Source organism: Ochotona curzoniae, unplaced genomic scaffold (assembly GCF_017591425.1).
Source record: "Ochotona curzoniae isolate NIBS_2020 unplaced genomic scaffold, NIBS_Ocur_1.0 scaffold_4701, whole genome shotgun sequence".
Taxonomy (NCBI): domain Eukaryota; kingdom Metazoa; phylum Chordata; class Mammalia; order Lagomorpha; family Ochotonidae; genus Ochotona; species Ochotona curzoniae.
The window spans coordinates 48,522,699-48,549,443 of NW_024467122.1; the positions used below are offsets into that span (position 1 = coordinate 48,522,699).

The following is a 26,745-nucleotide window of genomic DNA, read 5'->3' on the forward strand; positions in this document are numbered from 1 at the left end:
TGAAAGAGGAATGGATAAAAAAAAATAATAACTGTGGTATATTTACTGCATGGAATACCACTCAGCCATTTAAAAGAATGAAATTCTACCATTTTGCAACATAATGGCCCCAACTGGAGACCAGAGATGATCTGCCCAAGAAACCATTGAACGTATCTGAACAATTAGATGCTGGACTCTTTGCTTGGTATATGCTTGCAATGAAAGACTCTCAACTGAATTTGATTTGTTATACTGCAACAAGGTGGAGGAATCCACCATGGGGGAGGGGAGTGGGAGGGGTTGGGAGAATTCCAGAGCCTATGAAACTGTGTCACATAATACAATGTAAATAATAATAATAATAATAAAATGAAAAAAATAAATATCATATGTTCTTTCTGATTTAAGGCAACTTTCACGCAAAATACACAATAAGTAGAGATACTGGTAAACATGTGCATACATACATTCTCATAGATGAACTGTATGACAGAGACTAGCATACCAGAAGGTGAAGTTACATTGCACTGTGCACCTCTACTCCTGAATAAAAGAAGGACCCCCAATGAAACTGTTAAATATAACTTGACAATAGGATACTAGATTTTTCTACCATTGCCTTTACCTACAATGCCATGATACACTTAGACAGCAAAATGTTGGATTTATGACTGTTGCTAAAGACTATACTTTTGTAATATGGGGGGGAACAGTGTGTTGGGGGAGAACAGAGAGGGGAAAAGGAGAGGTAGAGGGGGAAAGTCCTATATGAGACTGTGTGATAGAAAAGAAGAAGAAAAAGGTTATGCCAGAACTGAAAAAAATTGTGGGACTGGGGGAGGTTAAATATCCCTTTTCTCACCTCTTCAAGAAACCTCATATTAGCTAAATACACATTGACACACCTAGTGAACATAAAACAATCACAGTACTTTTTAATAATAAATGCACCAAGTTAAATAATTCTATCAGTGATACCACCTCCAATGGAAAGACCTTGGGAAGCTATTAAACTAGACAAGACTATCAACACCTTTTGGGGGACTTATATGGTTAACCTCAGTAAATGCAAATTTCACTCTTGTACCCTTGGTTTTAATAAATATGTACTTTAGGAATAAATTTGAGGAGCTGGTATGGTGGCATAGTGAGCTAATACTCCAGCTATGGCACTAGCATCCCATATGGACACCAGTTCTCGTCCTGGCTGCCCCACTTCCAATCTAGTTGTCAGCTTATGCACTGGGAAAACTGCAGAGGATGGCTGAAGGCTTTGGACCACAGTATCCACATGGGAGACCTGGAGGAAGTTCCTGGCTCCCAGCTTTGGCCCAGCCAAGCTCTGGCTGTTTCAAACATTTGGGGAGTGAACCAGCAGATGCAAAATCTCTGTCTGTCTCTCCCCTTCTTCCTCTCTGTAATTCTTTCTCTTTTTTCAGATTTATTTTATTTTTATTGAAAAGGTGGATATACAGAGAGGAGAGACAGAGAGGAAGATCCTCCGTCCGATGATTCACTCCCCAAGTGAGCACAACGGCCGATGCTATGCTGATCCGAAGCCAGGAGCCTCTTCCGGGTCTCCCACACGGGTACAGGGTCCCAAAGCTTTGGGCCGTCCTCGACTGCCTTCCCAGGCCACAGGCAGGAAGCTGGATGGGAAGCGGGGCTGCCAGGATAGAACCGGTGCCCATATGGGATCCCAGGCATGCAAGGTGAGGACCTTAACCACTGCGCCATCGCGCACCAGGCCCTCATAATTCTTTCAAATAAAATGAATCTTAAAAAAAATAAATTCAATTGCTTTTAATACAGCAAAATATTACCTAAAATCAATTATAGTAAATTAAGTGATTAAAACAACATCTTTAGTAAAAGATGCCTACAACTATAACACCCTATGATTCATAGTCTAACTTGGAAATACTGACACAGCTTTGGGATGAGAGTATATGCTTACTCCAAAATTTAAAGTGTAGGACTCTTTTGAGTACATAAAATATGGGTAGACACAAACATCAGGTGATAGAAAAGTCACTAAATAATTTCTTTTTCCACTCTCTTGGAAGTTGGGGGAAAATTATCTCTCCATAACAGAGGTGATTTTTAAGATTGAGAATTGCAGGAATTGTAAGTACTAAAGAAAGCAATCCCATTTTGATAGTGTTTGTGGTTTTCAAACAGTACTCTAACTGCAAGTAAAGTAAGGATGAAGACGGTGGGTCGTTAGAGCTGCTGAAGAGACCCAAGGAAGAGATGATGGTGCCCTGAACGATTTGGAGCATTGTGGGCAGAGGATGGAAAGGAAAACAGAATGGGAATCCAGGATCAGGAGGTGTTATTTACCTTGTCTGATCACTGGAAAAGTAGGTAAGTAGGTTCCAGTGGAGAGAAGATGGTTGGAAGTGGCCTTGGGTTAAGCGAGTGCATGTGTGTTGTCTCGGCAGAGCTAAGTGAGGTGAACAGAGGAAGCATGTCACAGCTAACTTCGAGGCAATGTGATGTGATCTGTCTGAGCAAACATGCAACATTAATTGGCAACAGAAGACAAAGTGCCATGTCTGGGTAGAAAAGTTATTTTATACATTTCAAAAAGTATGACTCATGGCAGGATAAAACAGGAAGATTCCCTGAATTCACTTTAAGGGAACTGGGCAGGGAAGAAGGAAAATCTTTTCATGGGAGTGCAACTCACTAAGACGCTGGGTTGGAAAGACATTTTTTGGCTAAAGGTGCTTGGAGAATGGGTAAAGAATATGCATTAAGACGGTGAAGTTATGGTTAAGGGGAGTGGATTTGGGTGGTGGTCACAATAGCTCCTCCTAGTTGTCCTGTCCTGGGAAGCTGACATCATGACTGGAGAACTACCCACATTCAGCCTTCTTAAGAAGTGGCTCTCACTGGCCAGCCAGGATGGAAGAGTTCCAGTAGGCACTTTGGCTAAAAACAAAAAAGGCTTGTTTCGAGAAAGCTATGTAATGTAGGAATTATCATTGGCATCTGAGAGATTTGATCTCCCACCTTCTTGCAGTTCCTTTCCTCCAGCTCCCCCAGCAAAACGGGATCCAGGAAGGTCCTGATCCTCCCTTCCTCTTTTCCGCCTGGGCTCCTGCAGCCTACATCCCTCAGGAGTCCCGCCCCACGACCCGGTCCCGGGCCAAGGCCCGCCCCTAGACACGCCCCAGCGTGGGGCCGGCCCGGGAGCCTTACCGACGTGGAGCGCCGCCCACCCGAGCCCGCCCGGGGCCCACCGCAACCCGGCCGAGGCGGCCGTGTCGTGGCCACCCGGTAGCCATGGCTGGGGGCCGTGGGGCCCCCGGGCGCGGCCGGGACGAGCTGTCTGAGAGCTACCCACAGCGACAAGACCACGAACTGCAGGCCCTGGAGGCCATCTACGGCGCCGACTTCCAGGACCTGAGGCCGAACGCGTGCAGACCGGTAGGAACGTGGCCAGTCTGGCCTGCACTGGCTCCCCACCTCCCCGTCCCTGAGCCCGAACCCGAGCCCAAACTCTAAGGTTGGGCCAAACCTTTAAGAACCCACAGTTTTCTCATCTCTCAGGTTCCACCCCGCTGCTCACTTTTGTGTGCTGCAACCAGCAGCCGGGCTCCAGAAACCCCCGCACCTGGGCCGAATTCTCTTACAGCCTTCTCCCCAGCCCGCTTCTTTCTGGGCTTTGGCCCTGCTTCTTACCCGCGCTTTTTCTCTCTAGCAGCCCTCCCTGCATCCCACCTTGCCCTTTCCCTGTCCGGGAAAGTCCTGGAGAATGAATGATACAACCGTGCATTCCTGGGCACCCATTGCTACTTTGTAATCGGCAAGTTCTTTGGACGCTGCTCAGGCCTCAGTCACAACAGTAGAGTCCCGCCCGTGTGATCACACGTAATCCCCGGCCCTCCTCGAGTTTGACGTGTGGAATACCTTCATCTCAACTGCAGTGGAGAGGTGGTTGATTGAGCCTAGACCTGTTGACATGGCGCATAATTTACAATACGGCATTTTTCCTTGTGTCGGTCCAAGCACATTGTAAACTAGCTGCCGTTATTGACAGCCCCTCCCACTCATCCTTGAAGAGTTGATGGTTCCAAATTAATGTTTCCAAATATCACTTAAGAAGTGCAACCTTCCCTCACCTGCCTTTGATTCTTACGTGTCCAGCAATGGTCTTTCCTATCTTTCAGGATTTCCCCCAAGAAATTGCATCTCCTGGAAGCCTTGGCAAAATATTCTAACCCCAAATGTTTCTCTCTAGCTTCCTTCCTTCCGTTTTTATTGTTTTAGGTGTCAGGAAAATAGCCTTAATGAAAATAGAGAAAACTCCCTGCCCTCAGGCAGCTTCCTTCTTTCCTGTGTCATTTCAGAAGTTGTTTTTTTGCCTGAATTGGCAAATGCAACTCTGTGCTTCTCCATCTTTAACCATTGCAAACCAGGAAGTAGGCCTCATGAGCAGCTGGGTTAGGTGTCAAAAAGCCAATGAAACTCATTGCTGGTTTTGTTGTTGTTGTTGTTTTGTTTTGTTTTGTTTTTACATTATATAAGCTTAGTTATCTGCACCTAAGGCTGCAGAAAATGGAAGGGAAACAGCAGCTACTTTGAGGTAGGGAAGCCCAGAATCCTGAGCATTTACAGCCCACTTTGTAACAGGATCAATGACTAAATAAAGCAGAACAAAAGCTGTCCAAGACAGGCAGGAGAATTCACATGGCTGTCCATGGCCCGTGGTGCCCAGGACAGATGTCCTCAGCACTTTCCTAGTCCCACAGGCAAATAATTGATGTTCGTGAGGAGGCATCGAGCTTACTCATTCGACAGGTACTCATTAGCACCTGCCATTTCCCAGCCTTCTGGGCAAGTGGTGCTAGTCCACAGTCCATTATCCAAAACTTGACAGGCCTGATGCTTTTCAGATTTTAGAGGTGCTCCTATGCCCTGCGTGTTCCACACACCATCTGACATCTGTCTCAGCTTCAAACACCATGGGTTGGATAAGCATTTTCAAGTTTGACAAGCAACAGTGTAACAATATACAAGTATAGTTTAAAGACTGTTAGTAACCTCATGTCAGTTCAGGCCATTAGCTGCCAGTGAATTCATAGCAGTTGTTTTTAAAACCTCTCAAGGGATGGAGTAGAAGATGTGTTTTAAATTTTTGTTTAGTAGTGCTTGTATCTCATTTATAAATAACTAAACATGGTTGGTGTGTGCTTAACATTATTTTAGGTGAGAAAAAGTTTGGATACCACTTGTATAGAGTTTATAGACAGTGATAAGTTGTCAGTAACTTGTCCAGCTTTCCATAACAGGAAAGGACCTGCTTATTTCTGATTTGATAGCTTTTCCAGACTTCCCTGTAAACAGTTTGTTCTTGTCTCTGGACTGTCAATAGTGTATAGCAGTACTTCTTTTCCTGTATCTTCACCAACATTATACCCAACTGTTAAGAAAATTAACATTTTGGGTCATTAATTTAAAATACCTTTCCTAATCTAACCATGTACATTTTGATGTTTATGTAATGTATGCCACCAAAATATTTTTTTAAGATTTATCTTTTTATTTTTATTGGAAAGTCAAATATACAGAGAGGGAAATCTTCTGTCCATTGATTCACTCCCCAAGTGGTCCCAAGGGCTGGAGCTGTGCGGATCTGAAGCCAGGAGCCCGGAGCCTCTTTCAGGTTTCTGACACAGGTACAGGGTTCTAAGGCTTTGGACCATCTTCCAGTGCTCTCCCCGGCCACAGGCAGAGAACTGGATGGGAAGCAGGGCTGCCACAATATGCACCAGTACCCACATAGGATCCTGGTGCGTGCAAAGTGAGTACCCCAGCCACTAGGCTACTGTGCCTGGGCCACCACCAAAGATTTTTGAGTTGAATCCAAACAACCTGTTTTGTTTTGTTTTGTTTTATGGTCCCTGTAGTTATTTATTTATTTATTTATTTAGAAAACTTCCTACTCCGATTTACAAAAAAAGCTTATTTGAGGTTTTTCTTTTAGTTCTTTACAATGGCCTTTTTTTTAAAAAAAAAAACTCATCAATGAAATATAGAAATAGATTTTCCCTTTTTTAAGTTTCTTAACTTCATATCAGACTGATCAGGGCTATCCTCCCTGGCTGCATTTCTTCCCGAGGTAGCCCCGTACCCAGGCACAGTTGAGTTTTTCTGTGTTATTCACTACTGCTTTTGTTATGAGACTGTTTCTTCAACTTTACTCTAGGTGCTTACCCCTGCAGAAATAAAACTGGCATGGCAGCGTAGTGGTTGAAGTCCTCCTCTCGTATGTGCTGAAATCCCATATGGGCACTGGTTCATATGCCGGCTACTCCATCTCCCAGTCAAGAACAGCTCGGCTCCAGCCTTTGCAGCCACATAAGGAATGAACTGTTGGATTGAAGATCTTTCTGTGTCTCCTCCTCTGTAAATCTGCCTTTCCAATAAAAATGAAATCTTTTAAAAATTTTTTTAGATAGAAATAATTTTAAAAAAAAGAAGAATTCAAAGCTGAGGCATAAACACAGTGTGTAAAAGTAGTTCATAACTTGAGTACCTGTATGTTCACTCATTAATCACCCCACGTAGGCCAGTCATGAGTGGGCCAGAGAGTTCTCTATGAGAAGAGAGGAAGGCAGGAGCCCAGAAAAGAGCCCTTAAGCATGGCCAATGCAAAACAAGGGTCCTTTCCAGTTTAGCAGTCTCTTATGAGCCAGGTGATGGTGCCCAAAAGGCGTATATAAGTGGGATGGAATGTAGTGTGTGAGGCTTTCCAGGAGTTTCATGGTGCCTGCCTGTTTAACTTCCACATAGCCATCATGATGTCTCCTCCTTCCTGGCTGAGTGAGCCACAGGTGCATCATGGGGAATTAGGGATTGATAGGTAAGGGGGTAGAGTTACAATGCAGCAGCTTACCTGTTCCTATCTAATTCTCCTCCCTGGTTTCTCCATAACACCTTTACATTATATCCAGTTGTTGGCTTTTTGCGGATAGGTTTGTTCCCAGGTGCTCAATGCCCAGTAGAAATCTCTCAAAAATTGCTATTGAGTGAAATAAGTTTCACGTGTAGTTGACTGTATTTGTTGACTCCCTATTCTGCTAATCTATGTAAGTACCACTATCATGCCATTTGAATGGCTGTAGATTTACAACAAGCCTTTTGTAGTGTGCATGCCATTTACTTTATGGAATTTTCCCTACTCTTTTGCTTTTGATTTTCCCCATGACTATTTTTTTGTTAGATTTATTTTACTTTTATTTGAAAGGCAGAGTTACAAAGAAGAGAAGAGACAGAGAGATCTGGTAATTTAGTCCATTTTCTGCTGCTGTAATCTAATACCGCAGCCTGGGTAATTTATAAAGAACAAAGATATATTTCTTGCAGTTTGGGAGGCTGCTAAGTCCAAGAGCAAGGGGCTATACTTGATGAGCACCTTCTTGCTATATTATAGCATCATGTGCAAGGCAGAGCAGGTATGCAAGCGAAAGTCTCTCTTCTCTATTATAAAGCTACCAATCCAATCATGGGGCCCTGCCTCCAAATACCACCAATATAGGAATTTGGCAACTAAATTTCTGACATATGAATCACAGCACCTGATTCAAAAAATTCTGTTGACCATCTTTTACGTTTTGTTTATTTATTTAATGTCTTCAAAAAGCAAAAAGAACTTCTACCCTCTGGTTCATTTTCAAATGTCCACAACAGCCAGGGCTGGGTCAGACCAAACCCAGGAGCCAGGAACAACATCTGAACCTCATACAAGGATAGTAGACATCTGAATTCTTGAGTCATCATATGCTACCACCTAAGATGTACCTTAGCAGAAACCTGGAGCAGGGGGAAAATATGTGGCTATGTTTAATGAAGTCATGCAATCACATCCAAGGATGGTATGAACAATAGGTTCTTACAGTAGACTGGACTCTCAAAGTGATTTGGTTGTATAAAATGTCCCATATAAAACTTACTCTCTTGGGGTTGATATTTGGCACAGAAGTTAAGTTGCTGCTTGGGATGCCTGTGTCCTATATTAGAGTACATGGTTTGAGTCCCAGCTACTCTCCTTGTTATCTACCTTCCTGCTTGTGTGCATTTGAGAGAAAGCAGATGATGGCCTAAGCACTTAGGTCCTTGTCACCAAAGTGAGTTCCAGGCTGTTTACTGCCTTCAGCCGGCCCAACCCTGGACATTGTAGGCATTTGGGTTGCAAAGTAACAAATGGAAGATTCTCTCTCTCTGACTTTCAAATATAAATAATTTTTAAAAATTTGTCATCTTAACCATTTTTAACTGTATAGTTCAGTAGTATTAGGTATAATCACACTATTGTGTAACAGAATTGTAAAACATTTCTGTTAGCTTCTGAAATCTCATCCTCACTGTGTTTATCTTGTAAACTCATGAAGTTTAATCATGGGGCTATCATTCACCCTCCTGTTTTAGCCCCTGGATCTTGGAACCAAAGATACACAGCTGTGTGAAATAGTTGATAAAATTCTAAGGTTTTAATAGTCATATCCTACTTTAGTGCTTTTAATAGGTATGCTTAAGGCGGTTTATTTTATTGCCCAAGAGAAGCATATTTGGACCAAACATCAGGTACTTTTGAGGTACAAGGAAGGGTTCTTCCCTAGGAGTTGTACTGAAAAGAGAGAGAATCAATCTTTCATCCACTGGTTCACTCCCCAAAAGATTGTAATGGCCAGGATTTGGCCAACTGAGACCAGGAGCTTGGCACTCCATCTGAATCTCATATGAGTGGCAGGGGCCTACGTACTTGAGACATCTGTTGCTACTTTCCTAGTTGCATTGGCAGGGAGCTGGATCAACATTTGATCAGCCAGGACTTGCTAACATCACATCATCACATGCAGTGGTTTGATGTGCTATGCCTTGATGCCAGCCCCATCAACACTGAGTTCTAATGACCATTTTTATTTGGAACAAATTAGACTTTGCACTAACCCACTCCCGGAAGCATTCAAGTTGTTGATTATCTCTAAGTAAACTTTGTTCAGCTCCAGGAGTCTTTGAAGTGTATACTGGTGTCTGAAACACTTCTTTCACAGGGCCTCATGTTGAGACGTTTCTTGGTGTGCTTGGGAAAAAGCCTGGCAAGTGTTTTGTTCTTATCTCTGGAAGCATCGTTCCCTGAGTTTGGGTACTCTTCTTTCCCTCATGAGTCTGTAATGATTAAGTTTTGCCACATATGTCAGAAAACAACTTATTTTTTGCAGCAGAAGTCTAAAGTTTGGAATTTCTTACTACTGTTCTGACATCCTTAATGTACCCCATGGCTTAAAATGTCAGTTTAGTTCCAGCTGTCAGGTATACATTGCAGTGAGATGAAAGGGGAAAGACATGAAGTTTCATCCCTTTTCTTTAGGTTGCTTGCTAACTATTGCATATATTAGCTCTTCTTTCATTTTATTGGCCAGTAATCAATCCAGTGATCACACTTTAACTACAAAGAAAGCTGGGTTCATTGTATTCCATGAAGCATTCCCATTAGTAAAGAGTATCCTGAGGCAAGTATTGGGCCGCATCATGGTAAGCCACCAGCCTGTTGCCTAAGACACTTGCCTCCCATATTGGAGGGCTTGGTTGGAATCCAGGCTATTCTACTTCAAATTTGGCTGCCTGCTAATGTGCCTTGGGAGGCTGCCGATGATTGCCCGAGCACTGGAGTCTGTCACCAGTGGAGGGCACCTAGCTGGAGTTCCAGGCTCTTGGAACCTACTCCATCTCCCCCCAGGCCCTCCACACTGTTGTGGGCATTTAGGGAGTCAGCCAGCAGTTGGATGATCCATCTGTGTGTGTGTATGTGTGTATGTTCCCTGTCTTTGTTACTCTGCCTTTGAAAATAAACAGATACATTTTTTTAAAAGGATATCTTCATGTGCCAGCCCCTTATAGGCCAGTTTCCTCAAGATTTCCTGTTACAGGGTAGGCATATAGCTATGGCCTCTACATACTGTTTATTAAGGCTGGTTAAGTTCAGGTCTGCTTGACACTTGCCAGATAAAGACAAAAGTGGTGTCTTACACATAGAGTTGACTTATGTTATCTCTGTGTTTCATGCAAGTTCTCTTTGTATTGAGTCCCAGGAAAGGTCTACCCTTTAGCTTGCATTTGTATTTCTACTTGGATAGTTTGTGATGACTAGCTCTACTTACATCTGCATGTTTTCACCCCTTTTAATCACAGAGGGCTACTGCAGTTTTGTCACTTCAAAAGCAAATCGGCCATTACTCCTAAGTGCAGTACTTGTCTTTTAACATCTCCATCTAACTCTCACATTGGGACTGCCAGGCCTTGAATGTTTGCCTTTAGGAAGACCCTCCGAATGCCATTTCCCGTTGTCTACCCAGAAGGCAAGTTGAGACACACTGAACTGAATGTGAGAATAGAGAAGTGAGTTTGAATCGTGGTGAAGGTGGTGAAGATGGCCACTTAAGAAACATCTATGCTGATCATTCAGGATAGATGTTCCTGAAAGGGGATCCCGATAGGTAACCACCCACAAATTACTTGGCAGAGTTGCATTTGGTAACAAGAATAGCACAAGCTGTGGACTGGCTACTGGATATTTCCTGCTATCTGTTGCGTGAGAACTAGCAGTAAGTGAGAATGTGTGTTTTTCCTGAGTTATTTACCTTTCAAAATAGAGTCAGCTGATTGGCAAGGATTTACCCAGTGTTTTTGAGTCTTAGGTGAGCAAGGTCCCATGTCTCACTTTTCTCCTGGCTATGGATTTTTAATGAGCAGTCTTACTGGTTTTGAATTCCTTTCTCACTCATGTTACCTTGCCTTGTTATACCTTTGCAGTGATGCCAATCAATATGGAGTAAGAGTACTATTGTCATTTGCTCTTGTACAATAAGGTGTTCACTGGGCAGTAACAAATGAAAAATGAAAGAATCCTGTGTCAGTTAATGTAGATTAGTAAAAGTTAAATTGATCCTTCTTAGGATCGGATTGTTCTGTATTCTGAGGTTTGTACTTGTACTTTCAATATTACAAAGTTTTGTTTCCTAAATTGACATATACAGAAAGCAGTAGCAAAAAAAAAAAAAAGTTATTTTGACAAAATTTTTAAGTTGGTAATAATAATATCAATACAGAATTTAATTTTTGTTTATTTGAAATTCAGAAAGAAAGAAAAAGCTCCCATTTATTGGTTCACTCCCTTAGTGCTCACAACAGTTAGTTAGGACAAGGCCAGGCCAAAGTGAGGTGCCTAGAATACAGTCCAAGTCTTCCGTTTAGTCGGCAGGGTGTTGCTGCTTTGGCCAGGCCACCTGTGGTCTCTGCCCCCAGCAGTGAGTGGTTTCTGTCTTCAAGGAACAGTTGTGATGGTGCATGTTCCTTCTGGTTGCCTCCTCCACATCCCAGTGTCTGTCAGATTTATCTCAGATCCTTCTCCCTGCCTCTCTCTGTCTTTTTCTCTCTTTCTCCCTCCTCTCTTTTTCTCCCTCATTCCTTCCTTTTATCTTTCTCACCCCTTTGTCCCCACCCCAGCACCAGGCTTGGGTGCTTGACTTCTGCTCTTACTCTTGTCCATTCATTCTTTACTGAGCAGCCAGAGTGTAATTTTAAAATATGTTTAGTCATATCATTCCTATCCTAAAACACTGTTAAATGTTTCACTGGCCAGCAAGATACCTTGTGATCTAGCTATTTTCTGTTTTTTAAAGATTTATGTGTTTATTTGAAAGGCAGAGTTAGAAAGGGTGATTTTCCATCTATTCTCTCACTTTCCAAATGACTAAAATAGCTGGAACTGGGCTGGTCCAAAGAGCCAAGAGCTGTTTCCAGGTTTTCCACTTGGATACAAGACACCAAGCACTACACTTTCCCAGGGGCATTAACAGGGAAGTGGACAGGAAGTGGAACAGCTGAGGTTCAAATTGGCACCCACGTGGGATACTGGTACCATAGACAGTGGCTTTACCTGCTACGCCACAGCATTGGCCCTGCCATTTTCTATTTGCCTGTTTTACCTGGGCTCCACTTGCCTTGTGGAATGTAGTCGCTTCTTACTTCTGAATCTGTTTATGTGTTCTTGCCTTTTTTTTTAATGTTTATTTTTATCTGAGATTTATAAGGAGAGGGGAGTCAGAGAGAAGGGGAGAAGAGGAGGTAGAAAACATCCATCTGCTGATTCACACCTCAAATGACTGCAGTGGTCAGAGCCAAGCTAATCCAAAGCCAGGAGCCAGGAGCTTCCTCCAGGTCTTGAACTGACCTGGGATGCCGTATGGGATTCTGGCACTGCTAGTTGGGATTAGCCTGATAAGCCACCATGGTGGCCACTGTACGGAATGCTGGGTGTCTGGTCTCAGCTTAACAGTTGTATGTTCAGATGAATCTTCCTGGCTGACTATAGTTAAGTGTATCCTTTCATACACACCGTGGTCATTGAGCAGAATGCCACATCATCTCCTCAGCAGCATTTTCTAAAGCCATCTCTAGGAGTTTATTAGATGGGCCCAGCACCATAACCTAGCAGCTAGAGTCCTCACCTTGAACGCACCAGGATCCCATGTGGACACCGGTTCTAGTCCCAGTGTCCCTGCTTCCCATCCAGTTCCCTGCTTGTGGCCTGGGAGGGCAGTTGAGGATGGCCCAAGGCCTTGGGACCCTGTACCCGTGTGGGAGGCCTGGACAAGGCTCTGGGCTTCAGATTGGCGCAGCACCGGCCGTTGCACTCACTTGGGGAGTGAATCATCAGACGGAGGATTTTCCTCTCTGTCTCTTCGCCTCTCTGTATATATCTGATTTTGCAATAAAAATAAATAAATCTTTTTTTAAAAAAGAGTTTATTAGATTTATTTCCCCTGTCTGACCAGAAGTTTCATGTCTGAAACTGAAATCATGTCTGGTCTGTGTTCTTACCTCATTGGACTATAGGCACCCTGCCTGGCACCCAGCATGGCTCTTTGTTTCTTTTTAAGATTTATTCTTTATTTGAAATCATTGTTACATGGAGAGAGAAAATCTTCCATCCAGGAGCTTCATCCAGGTCTCCCATTTGGGTAACAGGGTCTGAAGCACTTGGGCATCTTCTACTGCTTTTCCCAGGTCATTAGTAGGGAGCTGGATTGGAAATGGAGCAGTGGAGACTGGAACCAACATCCCTGTGGGATGCTGGTGACAAAGGCTGGTGCTCTTTAAAAGATTTATTTATTTATTGGAAAGGCAGAATTATAGAGACTAATTGATGATGGGATTGTGGTCTGCCTTGTGTCATCCCTGCATGCTCAGTGCATTATCCACATTGCATAACATTGGCATTAAGAGAAGCCAAATGGGACAGTTGTGTTACACCTTAGCTAACTGTAAAAAGGAAAAACACATTCTCCTTGGCATTGGGTTTTTTTTTTAAAGATTTATTTATTTTTATTGGAAAGGCAGATGTACAGAGAGGAGGAGAGACAGAGAGGAAGATCTTCCATCTACTGATTCACTCCCCAAGTGACTGCAACAGCCAGTGCTACACCAATCTGAAGCCAGGAGCCAGGAGCTTCTTTCCGGGATTCCCACAGCAGGTGCAGGGTCCCAAGGCTTTGGGCCATCCTTGACTGCTTTCCCAGGCCACAAGCAGGGAGCTGGATGGGAAGTGGGGCTGCTGGGATTAGAATTGGCCCCCATATGGGATCCTGGTGTGTTCAAGGCTAGGACCTTAACCACTAAGCTATTGTGCCAGGCCCGGCATTGGATTTTTTTAAACTGATTTATTTTTATTGGAAAGGCTGATACACAAAGAGAAGGAGAGACAGAAAGATCTTTCATCCAATGATTCACTGCCCAAATGGCCACAACAATCAGAGTTGACCCAATCAGAAGCCAGGAACCCAGAACCTCTTCTGGGTTTCCCACGTGGGTACAGGGTCCCAAAGGTGTTTTGTTTTGTTTTGTTTTGTTTTGTTTTGTTTTGTTTTGTTTTGTTTTGTCACTGTGCGCTTAGCTTTATTCTCTTTCTGATGATAAAAATAATACATTCTGTGAAAGCTTGAGCATTATAAAAACTTTGAAAACTCCATTCCCTCCCAGAATCACACCCTTGGCATGACAACTCAGTAGCTGGCAGTCTCTCAGCCCTGTTTAGTGCACAGCAGGTCGTAGCACCTGCACTTCCGCACTGCCCTGCTCTCGGTTCCAGCACACCCTGCAACCACCTGCTTCCTTCTGAGAGCTGCACACATACATGCGCCAAGAGCATCTGGGCTATCTGGGCTCTCAGGCTGTACAGAAACCCTTGAGGCTGAGTGTCCTTCAGTATCGTGAACCAAGCATTAGAACTAAAAAAAAAAAAATCCATGAAGGAAAGCAGACACAGCAGAAAGGACAGTTCAGAGTTCTAAATAAAAATACCCAAATTCTGATTCCATAAAACAGATTGGAATGTGGACAAGAGTCATTGCTCTGCCATGGCATACAGCCGCTGGAGGGGCCCTGCGCTCTTCCTGCCAGCCGGGTCAGCCCTTGCTACTGGGGAAGGAGCCAATCCCAAAGCCAGGAGCCAGGAGCTCTTCCAGGTCTCCCACGCTGGTGCAGGGTCCCAAGGCTTTGGGCCATCCTGGACTGCTTTCCCAGGCCATAAACAGGGAGCTGGATGGGAAATGGAGCAGCCAGGATACAAACTGGCGCTCAAATGGAATTTCAGCATATGCAAGGTGAAGATTTAACCACTAGGCTACTTACTTACTGAACCATGGCAGGCATTTATTTTAAACTGTACTTTTGGAAAATAAAATCTAACACCTATATAAAATATAATTACATATAGTTTAAAAATAGAACTTTCCAGCAAAGATGACCATTATCTTAAAGATTAATGAATGACTCTCTAGAAAAATGTTTTCTTTGTCTTTTGTAGGTCAATGAGCCCCCTGAAATCAACTTAGTACTGTACCCTCAGGGCCTAACTGGTGAAGAAGTGTATGTGAAAGTGGATTTGAGGGTCAAATGTCCACCAACTTATCCAGATGTGTGAGTACCGTTATAAATAACTTAGATGTGATTTCAGTTTTCTGACAACACAGAAACGGGTTGCAGTTATCATAGTTCCTCTCCCTGACCCCATTCTCTATAAAATTTCATTTCCTGTCATCAGTAACTCAGTGGAAGTACATCAGCCATAGCCATTGTCATGAAATCAGTCTCGTTATACACCTGCCTGAGGATGTAGAATCATCAGGGAAGATGTTAATATTTACCCAGTGACTGCTTATTTGCTTCTGATGTATTTTCTGTTTATTTAATTCCTTATTAACTCAGAAAAGGACAAATTAAAAAGATAAAGGTAAAGTTGTGGTGGCTGCCTGATGCACTTCTGCACCTATGTTTAAAGTGTGATTGGACTGGGAAGCATGGACCCCGGTAGACACTAGTAGACAGTGGTTAGTGAGTTTTCATCATGCAAGATTATACCAGGCAGGATGATGTTCAGCACCCTAGCTCCTAACCTCTAATGTGGGAGTATGCTCCAGTCATTGAAATATCTAAAACAATCCTCCACATGTTTCCAAACATTCCTGTGATATTGACTCTGATTGTGAATCACTATGTAGAGCAGAAGCATTAGCCATCAGAGTTCAAGTTGTCTTTTTTCTTTTAAATTTTATTTTTAATATTGTTTACGTATTAAACAGGGATGCACACCTATGTGGGTCTCCATTTAGGGTGGGATGAGTTGAGGTATGAAGGAAAGTGGATGGGAAAAAGAGAGAAATGTTCCAATTATTTTTCTGAAAAGGGGCCACTCCTTGCTGTGAAACTGGGACAGTCCTTTGATGATGATATCTCAGAGACCCAGATGTGGGGAAGAGTGTTCCAAGAACGTTATTTGAGTGGTTTTGATGGTTCTGAGACATTGTCAGCTTCATTGTCCTAGGTTGAAAAATCTTTCCAAGGTCTGTTGACTTGACTTTAGTGCATCCCAGACCCAGGAACATATTGCAAAGCTTGGCCAAGAGAGTGGTCCAGCTTGTTCTGCTTTCCATCCTCTGACAAGGCAGTTGATATCCCCTGCTGGTATGGATAAACTGACTGTCATCTCCCCCGTGTACATCTGGACATCTTGTCCACTGCACAGGCATCAGCAGTTGAGGAAGCCCAGGCCCGACACATGCAATCCAAGGTTGGATCACATATGTTATGATTTCCCTGTGAGTGGGGTTTGAGTCCTGTCATCTGGCTGAGGAATCCATCAAGAAACCCCAACAGCCAGTCCAAGTAATCTGCACCAGCCTACACACATTCCAGCAGATGTAGCTGCCTGGTCAGTCCCACCTCCAGCCCCACTTATGCAAACCAACAGGTTTTGAGTACTAGCCCAGGCAATCCACCACATGCCTGGTATTCACACACAACAGCAAGTGCCGCAGCCTAGTCGGGTGACTCCCAGTAACCCTCACCAGGTCTGTTCTCAGCCACAGTTTTTGTACGTCAGCCTGTGCTGCAGCCTAGCCTGGTCCATCACACATCCCATCTTTCCTTCATGCACACCCATGAGTGCTGCAGCTTAGCTCAGTCCAGTCTTCCACAGAAGCTAGTCCCACATGTATGCCAATGAATGCTGCTGCCCTCTCCAGCCTGACCTGCTCCCAGCCTTGGCTTTCATGCTCACCAGCAGGAGCCGCATTCTAGCAGAGGAGTGCCAACAGTTCCGCTACCAAGAGTGCTACTAGCCCTGGATCTTGCACCTGCCATGGGGTACTGCAGTCCAGTCTAACATGACTTATACCCATTCCTGATACTTGCCAGCTAGTGCTGCCTCCTAGCTCAACTGCCCCATACCCATTCTGTTTCTTCTGCATGCGAGCAGGTGTGACATCCTTCCTCAGGTTAGCCTACCCCCAATCCCAATTCTCACACTCACCAGTGGAAGCAGTGGCCCAGCAAGGGAGTCCCTGAAGTTCCCTTACCAGGCCTGCTCCCATCCCCAGGTCTTGGGTGTGTCAGCACTTGATGTGGCTCAGTCTGACATGGCCCACCTCCAGTCTTGGCATTCACCAGCAAGTGCTGCAGGCTGCCTCAGCCTGGTCTACCAACAGACTCAGCTTCCTCCAGCACGTGTACTAGCCTAGCCCAGCCTGGCCTATCCCCAGCCTGCATAGGAATTGGCAGGTATTACAGTCCAACCGGCCTTACCTGCACCCCGTCCTGGCACTCACTCACTCATGCCAGTGTATGCTATGGGATGGCACTATCCAGCTTACCCCCAGAACTGGCTCATACCTTATGCCAACAAGTGCTGTAGCCTAGCCTAGCCTGGCCAGCCCTCAGCCCCAGCTCTCATACTCATCAGCAGAAGCTTTAGTCTAGCCTTGGAGTACCAAATTCCCCTACAAGGCCTGCTCCCAGCCCCAGATCTCAGTTGAACTACTGTCCAACCTGACATGCCAGTTTCTAGTCCTGGCACACAATGGTGGGTACCAGCCCAACTGTTGTGCCCTAGTCCAACCGGCTGGCACCCATTCTGGCTCAACAGTAGGTGCCCATGCCCAGACTTGGCTCTCGTATGAACCAACAGTTGCCACACTTATCCCAATTCCACACCCAACTTGGCTCTAACAGACATCAGCAGGTGCTGGAGCTTAGTCCAGTTTAGCCCATTCCCAGACGCAGTCCACATGTATGCCAGTAGATGCTTCAACCTTGCCCATCCCCAACTGCCTACAACCCCAGCTCTTGCATTCACCAGCAGGAGCTGCAGCCTAGCAGGACAGTCCCCAAAGTTTCCCTGTGAAGTTTGATACAAGCCCCGGTTGTTTCAACCCAGCCTGGCTTGGCCCACCCACAGTCTCAGCTCTTGCTGGCAGGTATTGCAACCTGACCCAGCCAGACATGGGTATACCCTGTCCTGGCTCTTGTGAATGCCAGTAGATGCTATGATCTGGCCCAGCCTAGCCTGCCCCCAGATTCGACCTACACAAATTGGTTTGCATTAATGGGAAGTGCTGCAGCCTTGCCTGGTCTGACCTGTCCCTAGCCCCAGCCTTGTGTTCCTCAGCAGGAGATATGGCCTAGCAGGGGCATTCCCCAAGTTCCACTACCAGGCCCACTCCCAGCCTCTGGATCTCACGCATGCTGGTGGGTACCATGGCATGGTGGATGGCAAAGTTATGGAATTTTTAATCCCAAGAAACATTGGAAGGTTAGGAGAAAACCAACAGTCAAGAATGACTGTTTTGAAAACAGAGATCTCATTTTTTCCCCTAAAACTGTGCTGAGGATATATATGTAGTAGGCATATAAAAATTAGTTAATGGACCAGCATTGTGGTTCGTGGATTAAGCCAGCAACTGCAATACCAGCATCTGATACTGAAGCCCTGGTTCGAATAACAGATGCTTTACTTTCAATCATGCCCCCTGCCAGTGTGCCTGGAAAAACAGCAGGAGATGGCCCCTACCATCCCATCATGGCTGTTTAGGAAGTGAACCAACTGATAAGCGATCTCTCTCTCTCAGTCTCTCCCTCCCTGCATTTCAAATAAATAAAATGATAAAATAAAAAATTACTGAAAATTAATTAAGCTTATGAAAGAAAACTGAAGTTTCCCAAGGCTTTTTGTGGTAACACAAAATGCATAGTGTCTTTTCTGACATCTCCTGAGCATCTAAAGCCTCGATTCAGTACTGACACAAACAGATTAAGAGCTCAACCCCGCAAGTCTCTGACTATTTCAGATGCCAGTTACAAACCCAGTACTTCTTTGGGGGCTTTTATTTATTTATGCTCAATTTTTAAACTTTATTCTAAGAGAGAAAGAACTCTCATCTGCTGTTTCAATCCCCAAATGCCTACAGTGGAAGTGGAGCTGGGACCACAATCCAGCTCTTCCACATGGGTGAAAGGATGGCACTTGAACCATCACTGCTGCTTTCCAGGGTCTGCATTGGTGGGAAGTTGGAGTCCAGAATAGAGCCCAACATTGAACTCAAGCACAATGGGTATGAGCTCTTCTCAACCACTTAGGCCACTCCAAGTCTGTTAATTCTGAATACTTATTTGAGGGTTCCTATGCTTCCCTCTTGGATTCAGCAGTTTACTGGGACAACTTATAAAACTGGGGTAAATACTTCCCTTGACATTTATTGGTTTATCATGAAGAATGCCACTCCAGAATAGCCAAATGGAAGATGTACATAGAGCAAGGTGTATGTATAGGGGCAGAGAGGGACATTGCTCTGTACCCTGGCCAGGCAAGTGTTACCCTCCCAGCACCTCTAGCAGTCTCTACTCCCTGTCATTTAAGAGTTATTGTGGTGGCTTCATTACATAAGCAAGATTGCTTAAATGTGTCATTGTCCGTTGTTGATTAACTCAATCTCCAACCCCACTATCCTCCCTGGGAATCTAGGGCAGGGCTGAAATGTCTCATCCTGTAATCAGGGCTTGGTCTTTCTGGAAAGCATCCCCATGCCTGAAGCTCCTCAGGCACCCAGGAAAGTTGCCTTATCTGCGTAGTAAAGTCTGCTGAGGCCAAAAGCAGCTTCTTCGAAATATTCTAAGCGGCTTTCTCACTGCTGTCACTCAGGAAATCCCGAGTGAGAGGAGGCCTTGCCAGGACCCAAGATGAAAAACTTAAGAATTTGAAATGTTTGTTTATTTGAAGACTTATTTATTTATTTGCTTGCTTGCTTGCTTACTTATTTGTCTTGAGGGAGAATCTTTATCCACTCCTCAAATGGTTGCATTGACCAGGAGTGAGTTAGGCTGATGCCAGGAAACTAGAGCTCCATCCAAGTCTCCCACATGGTTGGCAGAGGCCCAAATATTTGGGCCATCTTCTACAGCCTTCCCAGGCACTTTAACAGGGACCTGGATCAGAAGCTGAGCAGACAGGACTCAAATCTGTTACAACCATTAAGGGAATGAGCCAGAAAATGAGAGGTTCATTCTCTTTCTTTGTCTCTCTCTCCTTCTCCTCCTCCTCCCTCCCTTTCAAATAAATAAATGTTTTTTAAAATTCCTTGAAGTTTAATTAGTTATTTCGAATGGATTTTTGCCATTCTGTTATTGTTGTTATATGAGTGTAATGATTGCATATTTTTTTAAACAATAATGTAAGGCTTCATGTGGGGGAATAGTTCTATCCCTTTGAAAAGGACAGTTTCCCTTTTCTGCAAAATTGTCCTGATGTCCTTATGAGAGAGAATCCTGGGCAACATGAACCATGCATGGACTCAGGCCAGTCTGGCATTTCTGCCTTACTTACCTCTATCCAAGTATTTAATGATTGCAGTCACTGTCTTACTGAGAAATTCACACTGAAAGATGCATAGATAGTTGAGTAGTCAGGACATCACTGAGGTGAAATACTGTGACTTACTCAGAAATGCTGGGTAGGAAGTAATGAGTCATCACTCAGTCATGGAGAGCTGTTACTGGATATACATCGGGTAGGAGTGAAAGGACACCAAAGAACTGGCTGTGTAATGACCTCAAGCAGAAAATATGGACTTAGACAAACTCTAAGGGATGAAGAGGGGAAGGGATTAGGCATCTGGGAGTGGACTGCATTTGTTTGGTCCATGAGATTTCCACCTTGCCTACAGTTGGCATGGATGATGGAATGCAGCATGCATGGGAATATGCAGTAAGTCACTGTGGTTCTGTCTTTCCTCACTGCTACTGTTCTAATTTATACAAGAGCACACAAGAGTGCAGAGGTTCCAACTCGTTAGGAGGCTGCCTTAGCTAGGTTAATCAGCACAGAGTGCTTAGCTCAGGTTGAGAATCTCTGGACAATCTCCTCTCAGCCTTTTGGCTAAGATCGAGTGTGAGACTGGACAACAGAGTCCATGGTTAAGGGACTGCAGCAGAGTCAGGCACACACACTCAGGGAAAGAAACCTAAAGTTGTGGATCCCAGGAAACATGAAAAACAATAGTAATTGGAGTTGGGAAATTTTAATTAGATCTGTAAAAGGACTTGTGGAGATCCCAGAGCAAACCAGACAAGTCTATGTCTTCCTGAGAAGGAGGGAGCCTGCCAGCCCCAGCCAACCACAAACTGCACTGGTGGCTGCTGCCCCACAGGGTGTAGTGAGCACAGTATCACTGGGATTTGCTGAGATATAGTCTGAGCCTTTGGAGGTGGAGCAAAACCTTGCTGGTAACATGAAGAGTGTCACATGTGAATGAGATCTGTATAAAATCTGTGGGTCCTGAGTATGCTTGCAATTTAGCAAATACTAATACAGATATACAACACTTCCTGGATTAACTTTTCTCTTTTGTTTCTGCAGAGTTCCTGAAATAGAGTTAAAGAATGCCAGAGGTCTTTCCAATGAAAGTGTTAACTTGCTAAAATCCCACCTGGAAGAACTGGCCAAAAAACATTGCGGGGAGGTAATTTTTTAAATTATTTTAGGTGATGTTTATATAGCTGCACAGGGCGGGAAGTATTGATGATTAGGGGAAAGTGAGACCGTTGTCTCCAAATTTTTGTTTTCTTCCTTCTGTATTTGAGGAAAGGGTGAAGATTAGAGAAGAGGTTGTACCCAGCCTCCCAATGGCTCCCCAATGTCATCCCAGGGTCCCTGGTGTGGAGCATGCTGTGAGGGTTCTACTCAAATGGTTTCAGTAGGTCTGAAATGCTGTCAGGAAATCCTTCCAAGGTCCATCTGCTAGCACAGTCCATCCCAGAGTCTACATTCACCAGATACTTGCTGTCAATGCTTGGCTGGGTAGTTGACCAGTTTGTCCTCTGCAGGCCTCAATGTTCATCTGGATATGCCATCTACTGCTTTGTCTTAGCCAATGAGGAGGCCCAGTTCTGACAGATGCACTCCACGGTCAGACCACAGATCCTGTGATTCTCCCCATGGTTGGAGTTCTGAGTCCAGTGGTTCAGTTGAGGGAATCCCCAAAGAAACCTCATCTGAGGTGATCCCATATCTGACTTTTATGTGTGCTTGATAGTACGGGCTGAGCTGGACACACATCAACCCACACACATTGGTAGTTGCAATTGCTGGGTCAATTCTGCTTCTAGTCCTGTGTCCTGCATAAACCAATCAGTGTTGCAACCCAGTCCAACCCTGCCCACTACACACTCAGCCTTCATATACACCAACAGGAACTGCAACCTAGTCGGAGCAACCCCAAACAACCCCTACTAGGCTCGCCTCCAGTCTTGGTTCCTGTGCTTGCTAGTATGTACAGTAGACTATCCCATATCCCATTCAGCTCTTGTATACATCAGTAGGTGCTGAAACTTAGCTCAACTCAGACAACCCCACTATCCAGCCCATACTCATGCTGGCAGATGCCACTGCCAGCATTTAATCAGGCCCTCCATCAATCCTGGTTCTCATGCCCACCACTGGAATTTATAGTCCATCAGAGAAATGCCCACAGTTTCCATACTGGACCCACTCCCAGCCCCGGATCTTGCACTCTAGCTTGACAGGACTTGCCCATAGTACCAGCACTTGCCAGCTGATGATGCAGCAAAGTCCAACCACCCTGCACTTACTTTGATTTATACCTACACCAGTGGATACAGTCAGTTAGCCCAGCCTGGCTCTCCACTTAACCCAATTCACATCAGTTCAGCAGGTGTTATAGCCCTGCCCAAACTGGTCTGACCGTGGTTCCAGTACTCACTGGAAGAACCCTGGTTCCTGTGTTCATCAGCAGGAGCAGTCATCCTGAATGAGAGCTGCCTACAGCCTCTCCTACTGGGTTCGCACCACCCACCCCACTCTCATGTGTGCTGATGGGTGCTGCGACCCAGTCTGGCATGGCCTACCTCACCAAGCTTGACATTTGCTCACAGGTGCTGTATCCTGGCCTAGCCTACTCTGCCCACAGTTCCACCTCATGCTGGTGGGTACTGCCACCCAGCCCAGCCCAGCTAACCCCCAGTCCCAGCCCTAATGTAGACTGGCTGGTGTTGCAGCCTGTCCTGGTTCTTAGATCTGCCAGTGGGTGCTATGAACTGGCCTAGCCTGGCCCACACCCAGGCCTAACCCACACATATGATGGCCGGTACTATAACCTGGCCTGATCTAGGCTGCTCCCAGCCTTGGTTCTTGCGCTCATCTATAAAGACTACATCATGATAGAGAAGTTCCCCAAGTTCCTCTTTCAGGTCACCTCCCAGTAGCAGATCTCGTGCACACCGGTGGGTCTTAGGCCGAGAATGACTTAATCTACCTCCTGTCCGGTAGGAACAGTGGCCTTGCCCAACTGGCCACATTCATTCTGGTTCTTACTGTTGGGTGCTACAACCTAGCTTTGCCTGGTTCATCCACAGATCCAGTTCTTGCGTGTTTCAGTGGATACTGTGACCTAGCCCAACCCATCCTACACCCACCTTGGTTCTCATGAGCCCAGGTGGGTGCTGAAGTCTAGCCCAGTCTGGCACACCCCAGATACAGTCCACATCTGTACTAAAGGACACTGTAGTCATGTCCAGCTCAGATCACTGCCACCATTCTGGCTCCTGTGCTAACCAATGGGAACCCCAACCCAGCCAGGGTGTCCTCTTAGCTAGCCAACCAGGCCTATTCCCAGCCACTGATCTTGTATGTGCTGCTGGTTGCTCTGACCCAACTTGGCATTGCCCATCCCCCATCTTGGCCTTTGCCTTTGGGTGCTGCAGCCTGGCCTGCCCTGGCTCACTCCAGTCCCAACTCCCACTGGTGCGTGCTGCAGCCTAACCCTGCTGTTTGTTCCCATCCTTGGCTCATGCAAACAGGTAGGTATGATAGCCTAGCCTGGCATGACCTGTACTCCAGTCTGTCTCCTGCACATGCCAGTAGTCTAAAGTTGGCCTGGCTCTGCCCAGTTCACACCCCTCCAGAACTAACCTACACACTTGCCAACAGGTGGAACTACCATGCCTGGGCTGATCAACATCTAGTCCTGAATCACGTGCTCACCATCAGGATCTACATCCCACCAGGCTTATTCCCAAGTTGCCCCCTTATGCCCATTCCCACTCTCAGATCTCATGTGCCGCTGGTGCTAGGTCCTTACCCCAGTGTCCACCCCCTCTGTCCTGCCTTTGTATGAGCTAGTAGATGTTGGCCCGGTCTGCCCCCTCCTTACTCTTGGGTACGCCTGAGGGTGCTACAGTCTGGACCAGCCCAGTGTGATTCCAATCCCAGCACCCATGAACCTCGGAGGATTCCATGGTCATGCTTAGCTCTGCTTGTCACCACCCCTAGTTCAAACCAGTAGAAATTGCAGTTCCACTAGGATGGACCTGTATATGCCCCACAGCATCTGCCCCCAGATCTGGTTCTCTTGCATGCTAGTTAGCGTCATGGCCAAGCCTAACACTACCTGCCCCTGACCCAACTCTCACCTGCATTTACTATGATCTAGCCCTGCCAGGTAGGCCCCCAACCTGAGCTTCAGTGTATACTGGTGAATGGTGATTGGCAGTGATCCATGATAACTAGCCCAGCTCAGGTCTCCCCTGTGGGTTGGTGTGTCAGTCTAACCCGTAAAGGTCCTTCAGCATCCCCTTGCTTACCTGCAGGTACAGTGGCCTTATGGATGGGAGTCCCTCAGAAGCCATTCCTCACCTGCAAATTACTCCCTCAGCATTCTCTCCCACACATATCCTTACCCTCTTCCCTGATGAAACCACAGACCAAGCACAAGGAGAAACCCCCAAGCTCACTCTGCCTAAAGATACAGCCTTCCCAGCAATTCAGAACTATTGAATTATCAAAATTGCTTGAGCAGGACCCTCAGAGCGTGCCTCACATCGGGGACCTGGGATGGGTGGGAGTCTGGGTGGGGCTTTTCCCTTGTTTCTCCCCTGACCCCAGATACAGGGGGAAAAAAATGATGATATTAGTGTGGAAACAATGGTATTACCCACTTTCCTGTAGCCCTTGACCCTTTGTACCCTAAGCAACTAAGATTATTAAAAAAAAAAAAAAAGATATAGCCTTCCCTTCATGTAAAGTAATTGAATAGTTCTTCACTTGCAATCTGTGTAATACAGTGATTCAAAATGAACCTGTGAAGAACCTTTCAGCTATAAGATTTTGTCCACTTCTGTTACTATGTACAAGGACTTTAGTGGTTGATGAGATACAGAAAATTACTGCAGAGCTAAAACATAAAACACTAGGCCTTGGGAATTCTTCCAAAATTGTTTTGGCTAGTTTTTGTTTGGGGTTTTTTTTTTTGTTTGTTTGTTTTTTGTGCAAAGGGACTTTAATATCTACATGAAAAATAACAGTTGTATTAAAAATTCAGCTAAAGAAAAATTCTGATTTCCTGGATTCCTGACTTATGATTTTAAAATGTGTTGGTTTATTGAAGATTAAACTTTTTGTTTTGGGATTATTCAAATTTACATGCATGCTTTAGAAATAATACAGAAAAATCTATGTACCCTTTAGCCAGTTTGCCCAATACTAACATTTTGGGCCACAAGATCGTACTCAGGATCCTGAAGGTCATACTGAAATGGTAGTTCCCTCCGAACACTGTTCCTCATACTACTAAGTGCTTCTCCATTTCTATCATTTTGTCACATCAAGGCTGTTAGACATGGATGGGGTCATTCAGTATGGAACCTTCTGGGGTCAGGTTTTTTTCAAGCAGTGTCATTCTCTGAGGGTTGGTTCAAATTGCTACCATGCACATGGCTATTACTGTGTATTGCTAAGCAGTAGTCTATGGTCAGGATGTAGCGTAGTTGATTGAACCATTCACCAAGTGAAAGACACTCAGGCTTTTCCAGTTTGAGACCAGAACCAATAAGCTGTTTAAAGGTTCATATGCAGGTGTGTTTGCTTTGTAAACATAAGCCTTCATTTCTCCGGAATAAAGATCCAAGAACACAGTTACAGGTATATGGTAATTCCATATATAGATTTTTAAAGAAACTGCCATCTACCTCCCCCCACCCCCCCCCAAAAAAAAAGAGAGAGAGAAAAGAAATTGTAAAGCTTTTCAAGATTTGGTGAACTATTTGACATTCCCTGTGTATGTGAGTGGTACTGTTTCTCCACCATTTGATGCTGTCACCATTTTATTTGAGCTGCTCTAAAGGATAATTATGCTGCTTAACTTTATATGTCATCTTAGCTAGGCCATGATGCCCAGATATTGGATGAAACATTATCGTAGATGTTTCTGGGAAGACGTATTTTAAATGAGTAGCCATTGAGTTAAGAAGCCATTGTTCTCCCCAGTGTGAGATTTCTTCCAGTCAGCTGGAAGCATGAATAGAACAAGACTGACCTCACTGTGGCAAAACAGGCAAAGCCTCCTCCTGGGATACTGACATCCCATGTGCATGTCAGATCTGGTCCAGCTGCTCTACTTCCAGTCCAGCTCCCTGCTAATGTGCCTAGAAATAAACCAGAAAATGGCCCAAAATGCTGTCACCTATATGGGAGACCAGGAAAAAGCTCCTGGCCACTGACTTCAGCCCAGCTCAATCTTGGTGAACCAGTAGAAGTAAAACACACACTCTCTCCCTCTTTCTCTCTTTTTATAACTCTTTCAAGTAAATAAATCTCTTTTTAAAAAAGAAAAAAGAAAATCCCGTGAAAAGGAAGGGGTCCTCCCAAGCGTCCAGTCGGCCAGTCTACCTGTGTTCTGGATTTGCCAATAAATTTCTCTTTCTATATATTTATATCCTATTGGTTTCAGGTCTCTGGAAAGCTCTAATACAAAAACAAAAGCTTATTATGGCTTTTATTTTTCCATTTGTTGATGACTAATCATGTTGGACTAATCATGTTTTACGTGCTATATGCAATCTTTATGT

At 44.9% G+C, this 26,745-nt stretch overlaps 1 protein-coding gene across 3 annotated transcripts in view; it reads left to right on the forward strand.

Moving 5' to 3' along the window:
* Positions 1 to 3,202: 3,202 nt before the first annotated feature.
* The window catches only part of EIF2AK4 (eukaryotic translation initiation factor 2 alpha kinase 4), a 96,911-nt gene continuing 73,368 nt past the window's right edge, over positions 3,203 to 26,745 (forward strand). For all 3 annotated transcript variants that reach the window (XR_005882644.1, XM_040969965.1, XM_040969966.1), the window contains exons 1-3: positions 3,203 to 3,417; positions 14,861 to 14,973; positions 21,242 to 21,344. Coding sequence is in view for 2 of the 3 variants with exons in the window: in XM_040969965.1 (XP_040825899.1) it covers positions 3,274 to 3,417; positions 14,861 to 14,973; positions 21,242 to 21,344 (360 nt within the window). In the remaining variant the exon portion in view is untranslated. The remainder of the gene's footprint in view (positions 3,418 to 14,860; positions 14,974 to 21,241; positions 21,345 to 26,745) is intronic.